At 43.2% G+C, this 16,431-nt stretch overlaps 1 protein-coding gene across 2 annotated transcripts in view; it reads right to left on the bottom strand.

The window, feature by feature from the left end:
* The window catches only part of ZNF423 (zinc finger protein 423), a 233,513-nt gene extending 217,500 nt beyond the window's left edge, over positions 1–16,013 (bottom strand). For both annotated transcript variants that reach the window (XM_032998756.2, XM_032998762.2), the window contains exon 1: positions 15,885–16,013. In XM_032998756.2, the coding sequence (XP_032854647.2) occupies positions 15,885–15,924 (40 nt within the window). In that variant the 5' untranslated portion in view covers positions 15,925–16,013. The remainder of the gene's footprint in view (positions 1–15,884) is intronic.
* Between the last annotated feature and the right edge of the window lie 418 nt (positions 16,014–16,431).

Raw genomic sequence — 16,431 nt, 5'->3', positions numbered from 1 at the left:
ACTCCCTTCACTCAGTGGTTTTTGTCTTTGGGCCCACATGGGCCAGGCAGGAGGACCCCAGCAAAGGGCGTCACCACCAGCTCCTGCCTGTCCCTCGGGGCCCAGGCTGGGCAAGGGACCACAGGGGCCAAAACCAGGGAGGCAATTCATTTCATTGCACAGACTGGAATAAAAACCTATTTTAAGATTTTGATATGCCTTCAAATAATGTTCTCATTGGTGTAGTTACCAAGCATAAACTAAGTAAGAGCTCTGTAATCTCTAACACACAACACATATTTTTTTTCTAGAAGGGTGGAAGTGAGGAAGGAAGAATGTAAAAACCAAAACGGGTATATTTCTTGTGAGATCTGTACTACAGATGAAATTCAAAGTAAGTCTCCCTCTCCCTAGAGGGTCTTTTTTCAGGAGGGAGAATAATAATAATGTAGTAATAATAAGCACTTATATAGCTCTTTACATTTCCAAAGCGCTGTGTAAACATCAACTAATGGGACACGGTAGAATAAGTAGTGTCTAAAATGAGTGTATGTACTGCATTGTATCTTTCTACAAAGTGGCTGGGACTGTTTTTAAAATTAAATACCCCCACATATTGATACTTGTGCAAATGGATTTTCTTTAAAGCAGCGCAACAAATACATTTTTGTATTAGGTATACTCCACAACCTGCATATTTCCAAATTCTGGCTCAAAGCAAATTGTTTAGATGGTTTCATAAAAAGCAAAATGTGTTTTGTTTCTAAGAAGAATAGGTGCACTAACTCCTTAGGATGATATATCAATACACTTAACAGCACGTGCCAGTGTTTTCCATGGGAAAGTAACATACAAGATAAAACTTGCTTTGATTCAATACTTCTTAAGAGAGAAACTAAGAAATACAGAGAGCTGGTACTATTGCTGCCTTGGGGACAGAAGAGCAAGGCAACCTGTGCCTTCTCAGTAAGAAGTTGCCTGGCAAGGACAAAAGTCTCTACACTGTGGCTATAAAGCAAGCACCACTTCCTAGTTTTTCCTGTTAATTCTATTCTATAAAACATCTTCTAGATTAGGGATGATGAAACAACCACAAAGCAAGCTCAATTATTACTACCTGAACTACAATATTGGTGTTCCATTTCACTTTTACCTATCCAGCATCTCACAGCATTTAATAAATTCACTCTACTCTCCAAGGGAGAAATGTTATACCGTCTTTGCATACAACTGAGATGAAAAATATTGAGAGAGGGGGGGGGGGAAAAAAAAAAAAATCAAGTGACACATGCGCAGTCATCAAGGAGCTGTGGCAGAGGCCGGAAGGGAGAAATTTGACTCCAAGTCACTTCTAACAGCCTGGAGTGTCTTACTATTTTACAAACTTTTCATTCTCTATTATCAATAATTCGCTTTATAGCAAAACTGCCTGCTTCTGTCGCGAGCCACCGCCCAGCGTGCTACAGCTGTGTAAGTGCAGAATAAAAAGGCTGCACAAGACTGAAGTGATGGAGGAATTTACTTTTTTTTTTCTGATATTCTCAAGCTAGGAATCAAACGCAAGTTAAAAACAGCATGCTGAATATATCTACCTTTAGGCATGCGCTTAACTGTAAGTATATGAGTAATCCCAGTGGTTTCAGTTTTGGGGATTTTAATAGTTGTATGGTTTTCATAACTACAGGAAAAACCCTTTCCAACAAACTGCCAGTGTGACTCCCTGTTGTACTACACCACAATTACTGGAACATATTTGGTATTTCTCAAGAGGTTCAGATAATGAAGAATCCTCCAAATTTTCTATTAGCCCAAACTTAGGAATTCTGCATCAGGGAGTTAACAGCAGTACAGACAATGTATGTTAGGTATTGCAAAAGAGAGAGAAAGAGAGGCAGAAATATTTATAAAATGTAAAGCTTTTTTTTTTTTTTTTCTTTTAAAGTAAGGTTGTTCGAGAGCCCAGACTGCAGCCCGATCAATGCTATTGCACAAGCACGCTGAGTTATTTAAAGATCTCACTCTCTTTTATTCCTTTATATGAGACAACATTGCTTCATATTTTCACACCACAATGTTTTCCCAAATCTGAACACACAAGAAACCACCCTATTTTATTCTTTGATGTGCTATTGGTTTAACATTGAATCACAAGCTTATACTAAGAAAAGCACATCAGTAGTTACCCATACAAGGAAATTTTTTTAAAAAGTAAAGAAAGGTACAATGTTGTGGTTGCTTTGGGGTTTGTGTTTGGTTGGGTTTTTTATTTTTTTCTTCTTCTTGGCAAACAGCCAATTCTTTTACTTCCTATGACTAAAAATAAGCAAACAAGAAGGGAGGGGGGTAGAAGATAGCCCTTCCCAGCAGGGAAAGTCATCGAAATTTGCCACATCAGAAATAATCTAAATAAGAACACAAACAAGCACAAGCTACTGCCGCAACACTAATGACCAGGCCAGCCACCAGCCGGGTGGGCCCAAGGACACAGGGTATTTTGGGCAGCAGAGGCTTTGTCCTTCGTAAAGTCATTGCTACGTAACAACTCCAGAAACAGGAGCCAGCCTATACATGAGGTTATAGCACACAGCAGTATTTGAGTCAACCATAATCAAAATTCACCCATAAGAAAAAAGCCTGTAGAAAGGAACAAAAAGAGCTGGGATTTACCATCGTATCCCCAGTCATCCAAGCGCAGGAGACAAACCAGTGTCTGCCAAAGGACCGTCTGGCGTTTAAGTGCCAGGATCAGCAGGAGCACCCACTTGGTGATGTGTGCCCATGGTGACACAGCCTATGGTGCAAGCTAAAAGCAGAATTAACAAATCTCCCTTTTTCTTGACATACATAATCTAATTTCTTAGTGGCATTATTTCCACTAAGTTAGAATAGAGAAGAAAATTGTTATCCAGCAACGCTGCCTCATGCAAGGCTGCTGCCAGCAACTTCCACCAGCACAGGAACAGCAAAAGACACCAGCCAAACTCTGATCTCTGGGTGCCTCACCTCTTCCCCACTACATGAGCTCGCTCTCTCTCTCTGTTTTGCATTGCTTTGGAAGCATGGCTGCGCGCTCAGCTGGGATCCCCATCCAGAGAGGGATGAGGAGCAGCGCCCAGCCACCACTGAGGGACACCACGGAGCGCTCCGCAGCTCACACCTCCACTGGGACACTGTCCTCAGGGAATGGGAGAGAGTAGCGAACAGTTGTGCTACTTGAGTCTATTCTTCATCATTTTCAGTGAACTTCCCCAGGCTGTGCTCACATGGTTTTGCATCCTTTGCTACACCACAGATGTGAGCATTTGCTTCAACAGCCATTTCTCTTGGACATGTCTGCAGAGGTTTTGCAACCTGCCCGTCAGCCCGCTGCAGATGCGAACGCCACACACCCACATCCCACCTGAGCAGCCACAGTCCAACCTCCCCAGCCGAGGTTCTTTTCAGAAAGGTTTGAGCTAAACTGACAGCACTCAAACACTGCCGAGGAGGACTGCCCTGCCCTGTCCTGCTCCCACACACACCAGACCTGTCTGCAGCCAGCGGAGAGCTACAGGGTTACTTTTCTGATGGGCTGGTGGGTAGAATCAGCTCCTGCAAGTCCTTTGCTAAGTAGGCAGTGGGACAAGGAGCCAGAAATAGGGGGAGAGCAAAACCCATTGGATCAGCCCTCATCTTGTGCAGCAGTGGGCACAGCCACGGGACTGCGCCAGGCAGCCAGGAGGCAAAAAACAGAGTTTCACAGGCTGAGCGTAAGGTAACGGCAGCCCCAAACTGTCCAGGATTCATCTCCACACTCCTTTCTAGAGCAGTGGGGTTTAACATATGTTGATTTTCAGACTGCTTTTAACCCAGAGGCTGGTGTGTGTTTTTCCAACATGGCAACATCAAATTAAAAAAAAAAAAAATCTTCAGAAGAAAAACAAGCCTGTTCGGATGCATCAATAAAAGAAAATCGAGTCAAGCCAGCAGTAGACAATAAGAAAGACAGAAGAGCAGATGAATTCCCTCAAATAAGAGCACCAACAGCCTTCAGCTTCCCAAAGCAGCAGGACAATTCCACCATGGTTTCTCCTTGCCATCACCTCAGCAGATCCCACCACGAGCTGAGCGGCAGCCGAGGCTGGACTCTGGGCACACCGCCCCGCAGGCAGGCCATGGCCTGCCCCCTCCTCCCCTGCCTGCTTCCCTCCCCAAGGCACGACTGACCTGGGGATCTGCTAACACGTTGCGGGGTTATGGTTATGTTCTCCATCACAACAAGGAAAAAAAACAGTAAAGAATCAAGGGAGGAAAAACCAGTAAAGAGGCTTGCACTCAAGGAGGGAAACCTACCTGTAGGTATTCCCTCAAAGCAAAATACTCTCAAGCTTCCCAAGGTAGGAGAGATGCTGTGGGAAGGGAAGCAAACCTGCTAAAAAGACTCCACCGACATTTCACATGCTACAGATATTAGGAAGAAAGCAGGAGAGAAGGCAGAGAAGACAGCATCGCGAGGTTAGTTATGCACAATAATACCTTCATGTAAGACAGGATTAGTTCCTACTATTATTAATTTTCAGCTGCCTAAGTGATACAGGCATTCAAATACCATGGTGAAGGGCAGCTGCCTCTACCTGGCCAGGGCAGCTATTAATAGCAGCAGCTGCTCTCCTGGGTGGAGGGGCACTGGGAACACCCAGTTTTCCTGCCAGTCCCACAGCTGGGCTAGTTTTCCTTCAACCTATCGTCATTTGCCTATAGATTAAAAATCAAAGTTCTGGATTTCTATCTCAAGATAAGCTTTCATTAGGTGGTTTGAGGTTTGCTAGGAGACGAGCTGCACTTGTCAGCTGGGATACCTGCTGTCCCCAGTGCTCGGAGAAACATGCACAGTGGAAGGGGCTGTAGGATGTGCAGCCAGATGAGACACTGTTCTCCAAAATAAAATCTGTAGAACCAATATTGCATTTTTTAAAGAGTAATTAAAAGGGAGTTTTCCAACAGCACTCTGAGTGATAGCACAAAGAAACGATTTTGCTTCCTTTATCCTCAACATTGCCGGACAGAAAGCTTCAAGCAGTCCCTGCTCTGGAGGCAGCCAGGACCTCCCAAGCCACTAGAGACAACAGTTTCTCTACCTGCTTTTTTGTTTGCTCAGGTTTTGCGCTGCGTTGGCTTTGCTCGTGCCAATCAGACAGCAGCAGGTTTTAAGCCACCGGTCTGATGTCTTCAGCTGTGCCACTGACAGCTACGACACACAGAACATTTCTTGGATGGCCGTGTGTGGGGATACAAAAACCTCATTTACAACTTGGCATCTCAAGGAGGACAGGGTGGTTCAGCAGCAGGTGACAAATTAAAAGCTCATTTTTTGATGCATTTTCTTTGGAGCCACATTTTGAATACAGACCCACTGGCAAGGAGGAAAAATCATAGCTGAGATACCTCTTTATGAAAATATGCATTTGGTCTTTGGGTGAATTCCTGGTGCATGTCAGAGGGGGTTGTGTCCCCCCAGGGCTCTGGAGCAGCAGCTCCCACTGCAGCCAGGGATGCCCGGCTGTGCAGCCTGGCAGCTGGGCAGGCAGGGCTCGGGCATGCAGAGCTCGGGCACGCAGGGCTCCGCAGCTCCCCTCGGTGCACTGGAAACCAGTCACACGACAACTCTGCCGAGCATCTCTCTGGGGTGGGGGGTGTTTTGTTTTGTTTTGTTTTTTTCAGATCCTCACCTTTACGTTGGGGTTTATTACTGAATTTATTTATACTGAGAAGAATAAAACCAGCAGCTCTCTTGAATGTTTATTTAGGACCAAAAATAGTGGTCAAAATAAACTAAATGGGAGCTTTAAAACAAATCTCACTTATCTGTTATCAAGCAGGAAAGAAATTATGAAAGAAAACACCCTTGAAATAAAGGGAATCAAATCAGTGGAGCCATACACAAGCATTAGGTGAGACTCAGTACAAGATCTGAAGACAAGCACTCACAGTTTCATTTTAAAATGGCTCATAATATACTGTACCATGCTCCTAAAGGATGCTCAGAATTAGACTGAAAGTACTTCTTTATCTTTAAAAAAATCATCTCAAGGCAACAACTTTCTCACCCAGAGTTGCCTACTACATTCCCTACAAAGTATCACTGCCAGAAGCACACCATTTTTGCCATATAAATCTAGCATAAACATAAATAAGGTGCAATTCACACATAGCCTTCCTTCTCTACTTCTCCATCCCAGTATTTTCAATACTCTGCCACATCCCACATGCCCTCTGGGGGAACAGTCTGGTCAGTAAAAGCAAAGAAATTATGAAGGGCAAGGCATGCCATTTTCCTAGAAATAAAGGAGGCCACAAGCAAATTACCCGACTGAAATGCATCCACAGAATTCAGCAATAAATAATATACAAGCTTGGCATTACTATGTAATCCAGTATATCTTTGCTCATGTGAGTAATCTAATGAAGCAATAGAAATTTGAGTAAGAGCTTGAATAAGTAAATTAAAGCAAAGCTGCATTTACCTATCAAGCAATATAGCCAGAAGGCTGCTGCTTTTTTCAGAGCAGGAGGCAAGCTTATGCATCACAAAAACTTCCTTGCATTTTGCAGCCATGCTAGCCGGTCTAACAAAATATACTACCTATTCCTCTAGACCTTCTCTTTCATGAGCATGTGAACACTTACCATATATTATATGTATCTGCGTGCAGTCACGTAAGTGTTGCAAGCCTACTTTTTCCAGTTACCACCCGGACCTCCTCTTCTCTCCAAAACCCTCAACAATTAGGAGGCCTCACAGGCCAAGTTCAGATGCTGCCATGATCGTAAACTATTTGAAACTTCCAGAATTAATGAGTGCAATCACAGTTGCCCTCACATTTCTCTACATTAAACACAAAACAACCATAAAACACAACAAATAGACTCCTCCAGACAGGAAAGCACTGTCACAGTTTATTAAGAGCAGAAAAGCTACTTTGTTTAGGTGGTTTACATTTCTAGTGGGTTTTTTCTGCCTATGCTTAATCATACCCTTTTCCATGCAGATGGAATTACTTTTCAAATCTCTTCCTTCTCTCAGTCTTTACATGTTAAAAATAATACAGATGCAGCTCCAGGTAATTAAACCTCTGTGCCAAAACTTTGCATCTAATCATCATGCACCCTCCATACTCAAATGACAGCAACAGATTTCCTAGTTTTCTTATTTCATTTCTATCCTTCTCTGTTTGGCATTTCTGCTTTCCCAAGTATTAAATTCATCCTTCTACCATGTGTTTTCTCCACTTCTTTTTAGTTTTCCAATTTTGGGGACAGGAGATAGAAAAGATACAGAATCACAGTCAATTTTGCTCACATAAATCTGTACCTGCTTACACGAACAGATGTTAAACACAACCCAGGTCTCCTGGGTTTCCTACAGTGCCATCAGGGAGCTCCCACAGCACTGCTGCATCCTCTGCACCTTGAACCTTCTCCATGCCTTCCTACAAATCCCCCCAGCAGCAATCTCTCAGAGACAGCAGAAGAAATAGAGGGTGCTCTCTGCAGCATTGGATGCCAAGTGACTATTCCCATCAAATCTCTTTGTTTCTCTTGCTCTTTCAAATGCAATGCAAGAAATGAGAATAAAATCCTATCCCCACTAAGGTCAGTAAGAAACACTATCACCAAAACAAGACGGAGGTTTCACCCCATGGCTGATACAAGCCTAGGGCTACTCACAGTCCTCCAACATCAACTGAGACCTTGATTGACACCATTAGTTCTCCAACAGATTCAGGGAGCTTGGACGTACGCTGTTGGCTTAAAATCAGGCATCCAATCCAGCTTTATTTAATGTCAAGAGGAAAAATTGTATTCACCCTAAAAGCTGCAAAAGTGAGTCCTAGATACTTAACCAGTGAAGGACTTTATCCCTGCACTGCACCAAACACTTTTCAAACAGCACTGCAAGTCTGTCTTTATTAACGTTATCTCTATTACCACCCCGTTCACCACCATGTGAAGCAAATTCCATCAATCACCAGGTGGAGACTTGGCTAACCTCCCTCAGTGGCAACCCAGAAACCCTCATCTCAGCCAGGTGAGCATCACCACGAAACGAGCAGAGCTGCTAATTTAAGCACCGGTCCTGCTGGAGGGGTTGTCAGGAGCCTCACCCCCATTTCTAAGTTACCTGTAGGCAAAGGCTACACAAACGCAGTAACAGCTTTTGTGAGTCCAATCGATTGAGTGGTTAAACTTGTACAGTCAGCAGACAACCAAGGGAGGCATATATTTTAATGGTAGATGTGGAAACAAAGGAATTTTGATTAGCCTTGGGACTGGAGGGGGTAAAAATACTGGTTTAGGATTTTCCCAGGATATGCATATTAAGGACTTGTCTTTTTGCCCTCTGTGTAATTTTTTTTAATATTTGGAAAGCAGAATTAGGCCACATTTGACCAAACCTCCAGAGCCTAGCAGGAGCCAACAGAGACTGGTACACAACGACTTGTTAACTCCTGTACTTTTACTCATAACAGGATCTCACTAGTGAGCAACGCGTTTTCTGTAACACTATCAGAGGCTTAAACAAACTGTTTCTCTACAAGCAGGGACCTTTCCCTCTGCTTCACTTTAAAACCCAAATGCATTGTTTACTTTCTCTAATATCAACTGGAAATAACTTCCACGTAAAGAAACTCCAACTGTTACACTTCTGAGGCAGCCTTCGTTATCAGTGCCAGACTCAAGGAGAACACGACTGCAGGTGATGCTACAAAGAGAGCTGAGATCAACCCCGCTAGAAATTGCCCAGGAGAACACGCAGGTAGGGTGGGTTTAAATGAGACCATGAGTGAGATTATTTCACCCCCAGCATACCCAAGCGAGCCCTTCAGGTCTCCTGAGTGGCCTTTATCCAGCGAAGGAAACGCTCCTTTGCCACAAAGGCTGCCTTACATTTGTACTTGCCACTCCGCTGCGGTAGCAATAAGTCCTTTTGCTGTTTGTTCAGCTCTTGAAAGTCCTGTAAAGCATTCACCATTCACCTGTCACACTGCACAAACTGAGCTCTTTGAAATGAAAATCTAAAAGTAAATGTGTTAGTCAACGGCTGCTGCTGCAACAAGCGTGCCCGACACCAGCGCGAGCCTTCAGGCAGGTAATTCGCTCCAACACAAGACTGGTGAACAACAGTATGTTTTATTTAATTAGGATGAACAGAAGAGATAAACCTCACAGCAGGGCGGGTAATGACAACATTTCAAAAATAATTCATGCCCAGGTAACAAAAGGGCAAATTTCAATTACATAAAAAGCTAAAAAGTTGACTTAATACATCCAAGGGGGAAAAGAAACAAAAAATTAATAATTGTACTGCATATGATTAACAAGTGGCATTTACAAGCTCTGCAAATTGGTCTTTCTGTTGCCTAATCTGTGGCTAGAAAGGAAAAGGTTTTCTTTCTAAGCAAATGCAAACAATATAATGAAGCTACTTATCGCTAGATTCAGATGGGTATTGCAGTGCTATCCGAAATAAGTCATACAGTGGAAAGCTAATGCCATACACCAATTCACTGTACCGCAACGAGATTTGTGAGCCTGTTCCAAACGGCATCACCCAGTTTGCAACCCCGTCAGGTCCCTTTGTTTGCATTTTAAAAAATAAACCATTGCAAGAGGTCGAAGCTTGAGCCTTCTGTAGCTGGAAATGTCACAAGAGACCATTTAGTCTCTGCACATCCTTCTACTCCCTCAAATAAAGCGACTCCAATAAACCACCATAATTCACTGCTGCACATGTATATACATCTAGGTGTCATCAAGATGTAGTACTTAAAACTCATATCACCCTATTTGTCTAAGAGAACAAGGAACCAGCTTCTCTGCATTTACCAATGGACATCTGGAAAGAAAACGCACAGGAATCTAGTTCTGGGCTCTAAAAGTATGTAGAATAAATGCATGTGCTAGAGAGCTTGGCGCTGGTCTTCACTTGGCTCCAGCTCCCACCCGCACCCTCCAAGTCCGCATCCACCAATATCAAACTCTCCCCTCCACCACCCATTTGCCAGTCAAGATTTAGCAGGAGTCTGTAATGGGTTTTATATTATTAGTATTTCATTACTCCAGCACATTTACTAGGATAAAAGGGATCATAATAGCCATCCTTTTTCAGAGGCATTTAAGGAGAATACTGATGGAGTGATGAGGGGTTGTTGTAGGCATTTTTATAAGACAGTTCAATTATTGTGGGTAATTAATAATCTTTTGTTTAAGAGAATATTATAATACATGAAGACATTTATTATCTTTTAGAGATTGTAGCCTAACGCTTGAGACCAAGAGATTATTTCTTTTTTTAAAAAAAATGTGGTTTGCATTTTTCAAATGCTGTAATGACCTAAAACTGATTGCACAAATTGGAATTGGGAGGGATGACATAAATTAACTAGTTCAGTAAAAATAACCGAGTAAACAATCAAGAGCATATCTATCAAAACAGAAGTAAACATTAATTTTATGGTATGGGAGAGTATCTTCATTCACAAAGCCAGCAGGTGAGGTAGGTTTTTAAAAACATTTACTGTAATAACTGATCATTGGGTGCCACCCCAAGCACTTGGCTTAGTTAATTTAAACAGGCTGAAACCACTTACCCAGGTTTAACCTAAAAGTTAATTTGGCACCAAACAATAGATAAACCCAAGCCAAAGCCCCGTCTATGATAAGACAATTTGTATTTACACAAGCTTAACGCATCTACAAAACATCATTTTTATATCCAATTCAGAGGATGGCATGAACATCTGCTTTCACTTCAAGACATTAATTTTCAATTATTGAAGAAAAACAAAATAAATCCTGACAAATTACTGGTAACTGTGGAATCTTTTGTTACTCTATTAGTTTATAACAGTAATTTAGAAATCCTGCAATTAACGTCCTAACAAGAGCTCTCTGATTATTTTTTTGCATGTGTCATATGAAGCAATTCAGCAGTGAATGATGTTCTTTAACTTGCACTGATTGTACACAAATATTTTTGAAAAAAAAAAAAATAGGAGGCGTTCTCTGAGAGCCACTACCGTTACATGGTAGTTGTTTTACACTGATGGCTTTAGATGTAGCATCACTAAAAAGATGAGGTTTCTATCTTCCCCCGTTCTTATTTAAACCTCTTGCGTTACCTTTCCCACTCTTTTCAATTTTTGGCCACATTTACTCATTATATTCACCGAGACCAATGGGAACAGGCCACGATTAAAAGGTGTTCGCACACAGGCAGGAGGTTTCAATCAGTAAAACCAGTTAAATACCACCCAGACCCCATCCAGTAGAGCGTACCGGAGGGAGAGAAAGGCATGAAAATGGGACTTGTGGAGTTCAGGGGAGAATGCTGCTAGGCTTGTAGCAAAATACACAGGCAAAAATTAAAAACTGCAGGCTAATCCCTGAAGGCAGTGCTCGGTATGCTGCATGGATTCAAACGCTCTCAGGGTACCAGCCCCACAACGGAACACCAACATCTCCAATTATTCCTAATCCCCCAAAAGCTACACTTGATAAAGAACAATCAAGAGCATAATCTTATTTGAGATGAGTTTTATCAATTTTAGCTGCTGCTTTCACTATATCAATAAAATTCCATGGAAACTTGAATGAACTGTAAAATTAAAGGATAATCGCACAAGTCTCCTGTATTTGGCAATTATGATTATACTTGTCAAAATTTAATTTGTAGAATGTATTGTTCCAGTACCTTCAGGTTCTTCTCTATCAACTGGGAAAAAAGGAAAATTATATCTTTAAGACAAGTATGAAAGACATTGTTACTTCCACAGTCAACTCTGTAACTGAGCTCCGACATTGTATAATTGACTTTGCAAGCAGAACAACAGCAATATAACAAAGAAAATGTCAGTGTTTTCACAGCGCTAATCTATAGCACTAGGAGGGCCTCCTGCTGTCAGCCAGAGCTGACAATACAATAGCTTTCAAAGGGATATTACCATCACGCTTTTATTCTTGACATCAATCAAGACAAAGAGAATCCTTTTCACAAGACATTCAAAATCAAACCTTTCTATGAGCGGATAGGTAAAACAGCATTTCTTTAAAGAAGATCATTCATAGCAATCAACTAATTGGAACTCAGCAAATGGTTGAAGTATTTTTATTTACTTTGCAGATAACGAAGTAGCAAGCAACCCCCCTTTCCTCTTCTTGACTGACACAAATGAGGCAGGTAGGGTGTGAATCAAAAGTTTCTATCAGCATTTTTTGCCAACTAAAAGCAAAAAAAATATGACAGCAATTCTGCAGCTTCAAGTAGGATAACAAATCTAGACTTAATTAGTGCATTCTTTTGCAAAACAGTTTGATTACTGACTAGCATGTTTATGCACAAAATACCCTTGCAAGCTGACAGCAATTTGCAGAACTGTCAAATTCAGCAACCAAAGTGCATCTGATGCTTAAAACCTTGTGCCAACGCGAGCCCAGTCCCCACAAATTGCAGTCGAGTAATTCCTCAATTACAATTACATGGGACTGGAGCCCTGCACGTTACTGTGACCAGCATCTCAGCACTTCACTTTCCAGAACTGCTTCCAAAGGCCCCGAGCTGTAGCATGAGAAGCTGCAGTTTAACCAAGAGGAATGATGACCGCCTGCCTTCCTCAGCCCCCCCGGCCACCGGGTGCTGGACAGACTTTTAAGGACATTGGTGTTAACATCACTCCTGAACACCTATAACAGGGGAGAGTGTGTTTTGATGTTCACAACTGTGTTATGGTTCTGGGGTTCAGGGCCACGTGGTTTTATTGACACCAAGTACGGTACAACTCTTCCTTACAGAGAACTGAAAAAGCCCTCGGCAGATGCGGTTACTGGCAGCAGGGCAAAAGAAGGGTCTGTGTGGAGGAAAATCACTTTCATGGGCTTCATCTGTGATGTGAAGTAAAGCTTCAGAATAGGCCAATGGTTTACTCCATCGCTGCTACCACCACACTGTTACTGAAGCATTTATTCTGTAAGCCAACAAAGACAACCCCTCCTACTTCTACTCCGTCATTGATCTGAAACAACCTTCCTTCAAGTCAAGTAGAACTTTGTTATTAACACACAAGGTTAATATCTTCAAGTTTGCACAAACTAATGGTCAAAACAAATCAGTGTATTGTATTGCAAATCATAAATCCCATGCCAGGGGAAAGTCCATGGCTGCTGCTGGAGTTACAGCTGCAGGAATTACTGCAAGTTTCTGCCAGCCTGAACCTGAGACCTGATAATACAGCACAGGGGCCACATGACCTGCAGCTTTGCCGGCATCCAGTTCTTCTTCGCAATCACTTCCGTTTAAATAACGTGCATCTAAGAGTTGTCAACATGTTATACTTCTGTCAAAGTCAGTCACTTCTTTAAAGTCAGCATCACTCCCAGTTAACGTGCAGGCAACTTGCCTTTTGCATGCAGAATAATCCCTTTCATCACAGGCACACACTGATTCTATTTTAATGCATAATCTTTCTCAATGAAAAAGGATGCACAAATCTCAGTAGCGGTTAATGAATAGCGAAGCTGCTATACAAAGTGAAATAAATATACGGAAAAGAGAAAAATAGTAAATTATTTTAAGTTCTAAATGCTACACATATATCCCCATAATTTATGCTTGTTTTCTTCTCAGTTGAATTGGGAAACCTGTGACCTCAGAGTGCCTTTATTTATTACAACTCAATTATTTCCATGGAAACGTGTACTGTGGCAATCTACTGGGTTGCCAGCTCCCTAGACCACCAAATGTATATGATGGACTTTTTAAAAGCAGACAGTATGGATGAATATAAAGAAAAGGAGAAATTCTTTATCCTACATACACGTATGAGTTGCCTCCTATTATCCAAAATTTCACCCAGATTCAGCTCATTCCTTAGACTCTCTGTTAGTCAGCTCATGCTAAGACCTGTAATTTATAGCCAGTTTACGCCGAAGCTGAAAAGACATTTTTTTGTGTCTAGAGACTACAGAAATATTTAGAATCTTTAAAAACTGGGATTCACCCAGCTCACTGTTGCAAAGACCTTCTAGATATTTCTACATTACAGGGATAATATTTCTTAGTTATGACTTGCCAGTAAGTTACCTGCTTTGATTCATAAAAATGCTCCTGTAAATAGCGATCAGTTCTGTATTAGAATTAGGGTCAAATTTTTATTATAAAGTAGCAACCCCTTGTGAGAGACACTGCTGCCTAAAAAGTAGTAAGGTAGAAAATAAATTACTAATTAACAGTAAATATCTAGCGTTATTATGGCATGAGATGTCAATGTCTACTGACGGAGCTTCTAGAGCAAACACGGTTTTCACTGGCATAGAACTATTTCCTGAATGTTAAATGTGACACTTTAGCACAGAAAAATATTTTAAACTCCAGAGGCCTGGCCACTAAACGTGATCCCCTCATCCAAGGGAAGTCGTGACCCGAGGCCTGCACCACTGTTCTCAAACGGCAATCCTTTTAGTTTCAAACAACGTATTTCAGAGCATCCCCTAGAAATAACTCTAGCTCTGCCCTTTCTTCTGCCCGTGGACAGTAACATTCATCTACCAATTACTGAAGTAGCTCCTTTAGCAAAGATTGTCTGGGATTGCAGAGGGTCACAATGCCACGCTGCAAACTGCCCCACAGCACAATGCTAAAAGGTCCTGTTAGTCTGGGGAAAAAATGATTAAGGGTTTCGTATAAAGATGAAGGACTGACTTTACAAAAACTTCATAAACATTTGAAGCACATATGACTTACATTGCAATCATCTGCTAAACAGCAGATATTTCACAAATAATATAAAATGGCCCTGGATGGAGTTTCAATTCGTTCTTTAGCTGGTCGATTAACTGCATGCTAATTTTGTCCACCTACAAGTTATTTAATTATGAATGCTTTAGACTTTTTCTTTCATCTTTTGGGCATCCGAAGTTACGATCCTTTTGTGCTTCTACAACAAAGCCCCCAGACCTCTGAGTTTGCGACTTCTGCTTTGTGCAGAGGACAATAAAACCTTACCCAACATCAGCTAACCTCCTCGTGGCCGGGAGCGAAAGGCTTCGGAAATCACGCCTTCCCCTCTCGCACCCATTCACTTAAGTCAAAAAGCTGGCAAGGCGTGTAATACGGCGCAGGGCTGATCCTGGCCCTCCCTTTACGTTTTGCCAGCAGCTGGTTTCTTATGGAGGTAAACAGGAGGTTTTAAACACCCCTTCGCTGTGGCTGGTGAAGAATATGCAAAGTTTCACGTTTAGCCTTTATGAATGCAACTCTTACTACATCTGGCTATTGTTTCTTAAAGCCCATGCAAGTTTTCAAGCCCTGTCTATCAAATCGGGTTTAATTCTCCCCTTCTTTCACCTCCCTTACGCGCATTGGACAGCGGGAGGAAACAGACGGCCCCACTATTCCCAATCATAACGAAACATTAATTTCAAGCTAAGCGGCTAAAACACGCGTGTGCTCCGTTCCCCCCTTCCCCAGCCCACTGCTGCGCCACCGCACCCGAACATCACCGCAAAACTTTCCTCCCACCCCTCCTCAACGATGCAACCGGCTTCTTCCCTCAATTATCGCGACACGTGTCGCCAGCGAGTCTCGGCCGGCACCGCGGTACCCACAAACACCACCACCACCACCACCCCCCCCCGGAACGGACGGCGGGCGGGCGGGCTCCCCACGCGGGGCGAACGCCCCGCGTGGGGAGCCCGCCCGCCCGCCGTCCGTTCCGAGGGGGGGGGGCTCCGCCACCACCGGCCCGTACCGAGGGAGGGGGGGGATTTGCAATCCCCGCCAAGCCGGGCCCCGGCCCTGATTGGCCGCGTCGCGGCGGCGGAGGCGGCTGCCCGGGGCCGGGCGGCGGGGCCGGCGGCGGCTGCCTTACCTTTCACCGAGCGGGGCTTGGCTTGCTTCCTCCTGGACATGTCCGGGCGCCGTGGCTCGTCCTCCTCCTCCTCGTCTTCCTCCCGTCCCTGCCTTCCCTTCCTCTCCCTGCTTTCTCTCTCTCTTCTCTTCTCCCCCCCCCCCCCCCCCCCGCCTCCGTCCCCAACCTCCAAACTTTGCGAGGCGAAGCGGCAGCAGCAGCAGCGGGATCGATTATTTGATTTTTCTCACTTCTTTTGCCTGTTGCAATGCGGCAAGTTCAACTCCTCTTTCCACCCCCACGGGCACCTTCCCCCCGGGGAAAAAAAATAAAAATAAAAAAATAAAATCAAATCACAGGCGCAACAGTTGCAATTTTTTTACCCCTTTTTTTTTTTTTTTTTTTTTTTTTGTCTTCCTTTCCCCCCTCCCTTGGATGTGCAAATACTACCGACGCAAAACGAGCCCGGCCCGCGCCCCCACCCGCCTTTTTGTTCTCTTTAAAGTTTGCAGGCGCCCTGCGGCTCTCAGTCCGGCTCGCAGTTTCAGAATAATAATAAAAAAAAAAA

This window comes from Tyto alba, unplaced genomic scaffold, assembly GCF_018691265.1.
Source record: "Tyto alba isolate M040663 unplaced genomic scaffold, T.alba_DEE_v4.0 Super-Scaffold_26, whole genome shotgun sequence".
Taxonomy (NCBI): domain Eukaryota; kingdom Metazoa; phylum Chordata; class Aves; order Strigiformes; family Tytonidae; genus Tyto; species Tyto alba.
The sequence above is the reverse complement of the archived record's forward strand: the minus strand, read 5'-3'. Positions and strand labels throughout refer to the sequence as shown.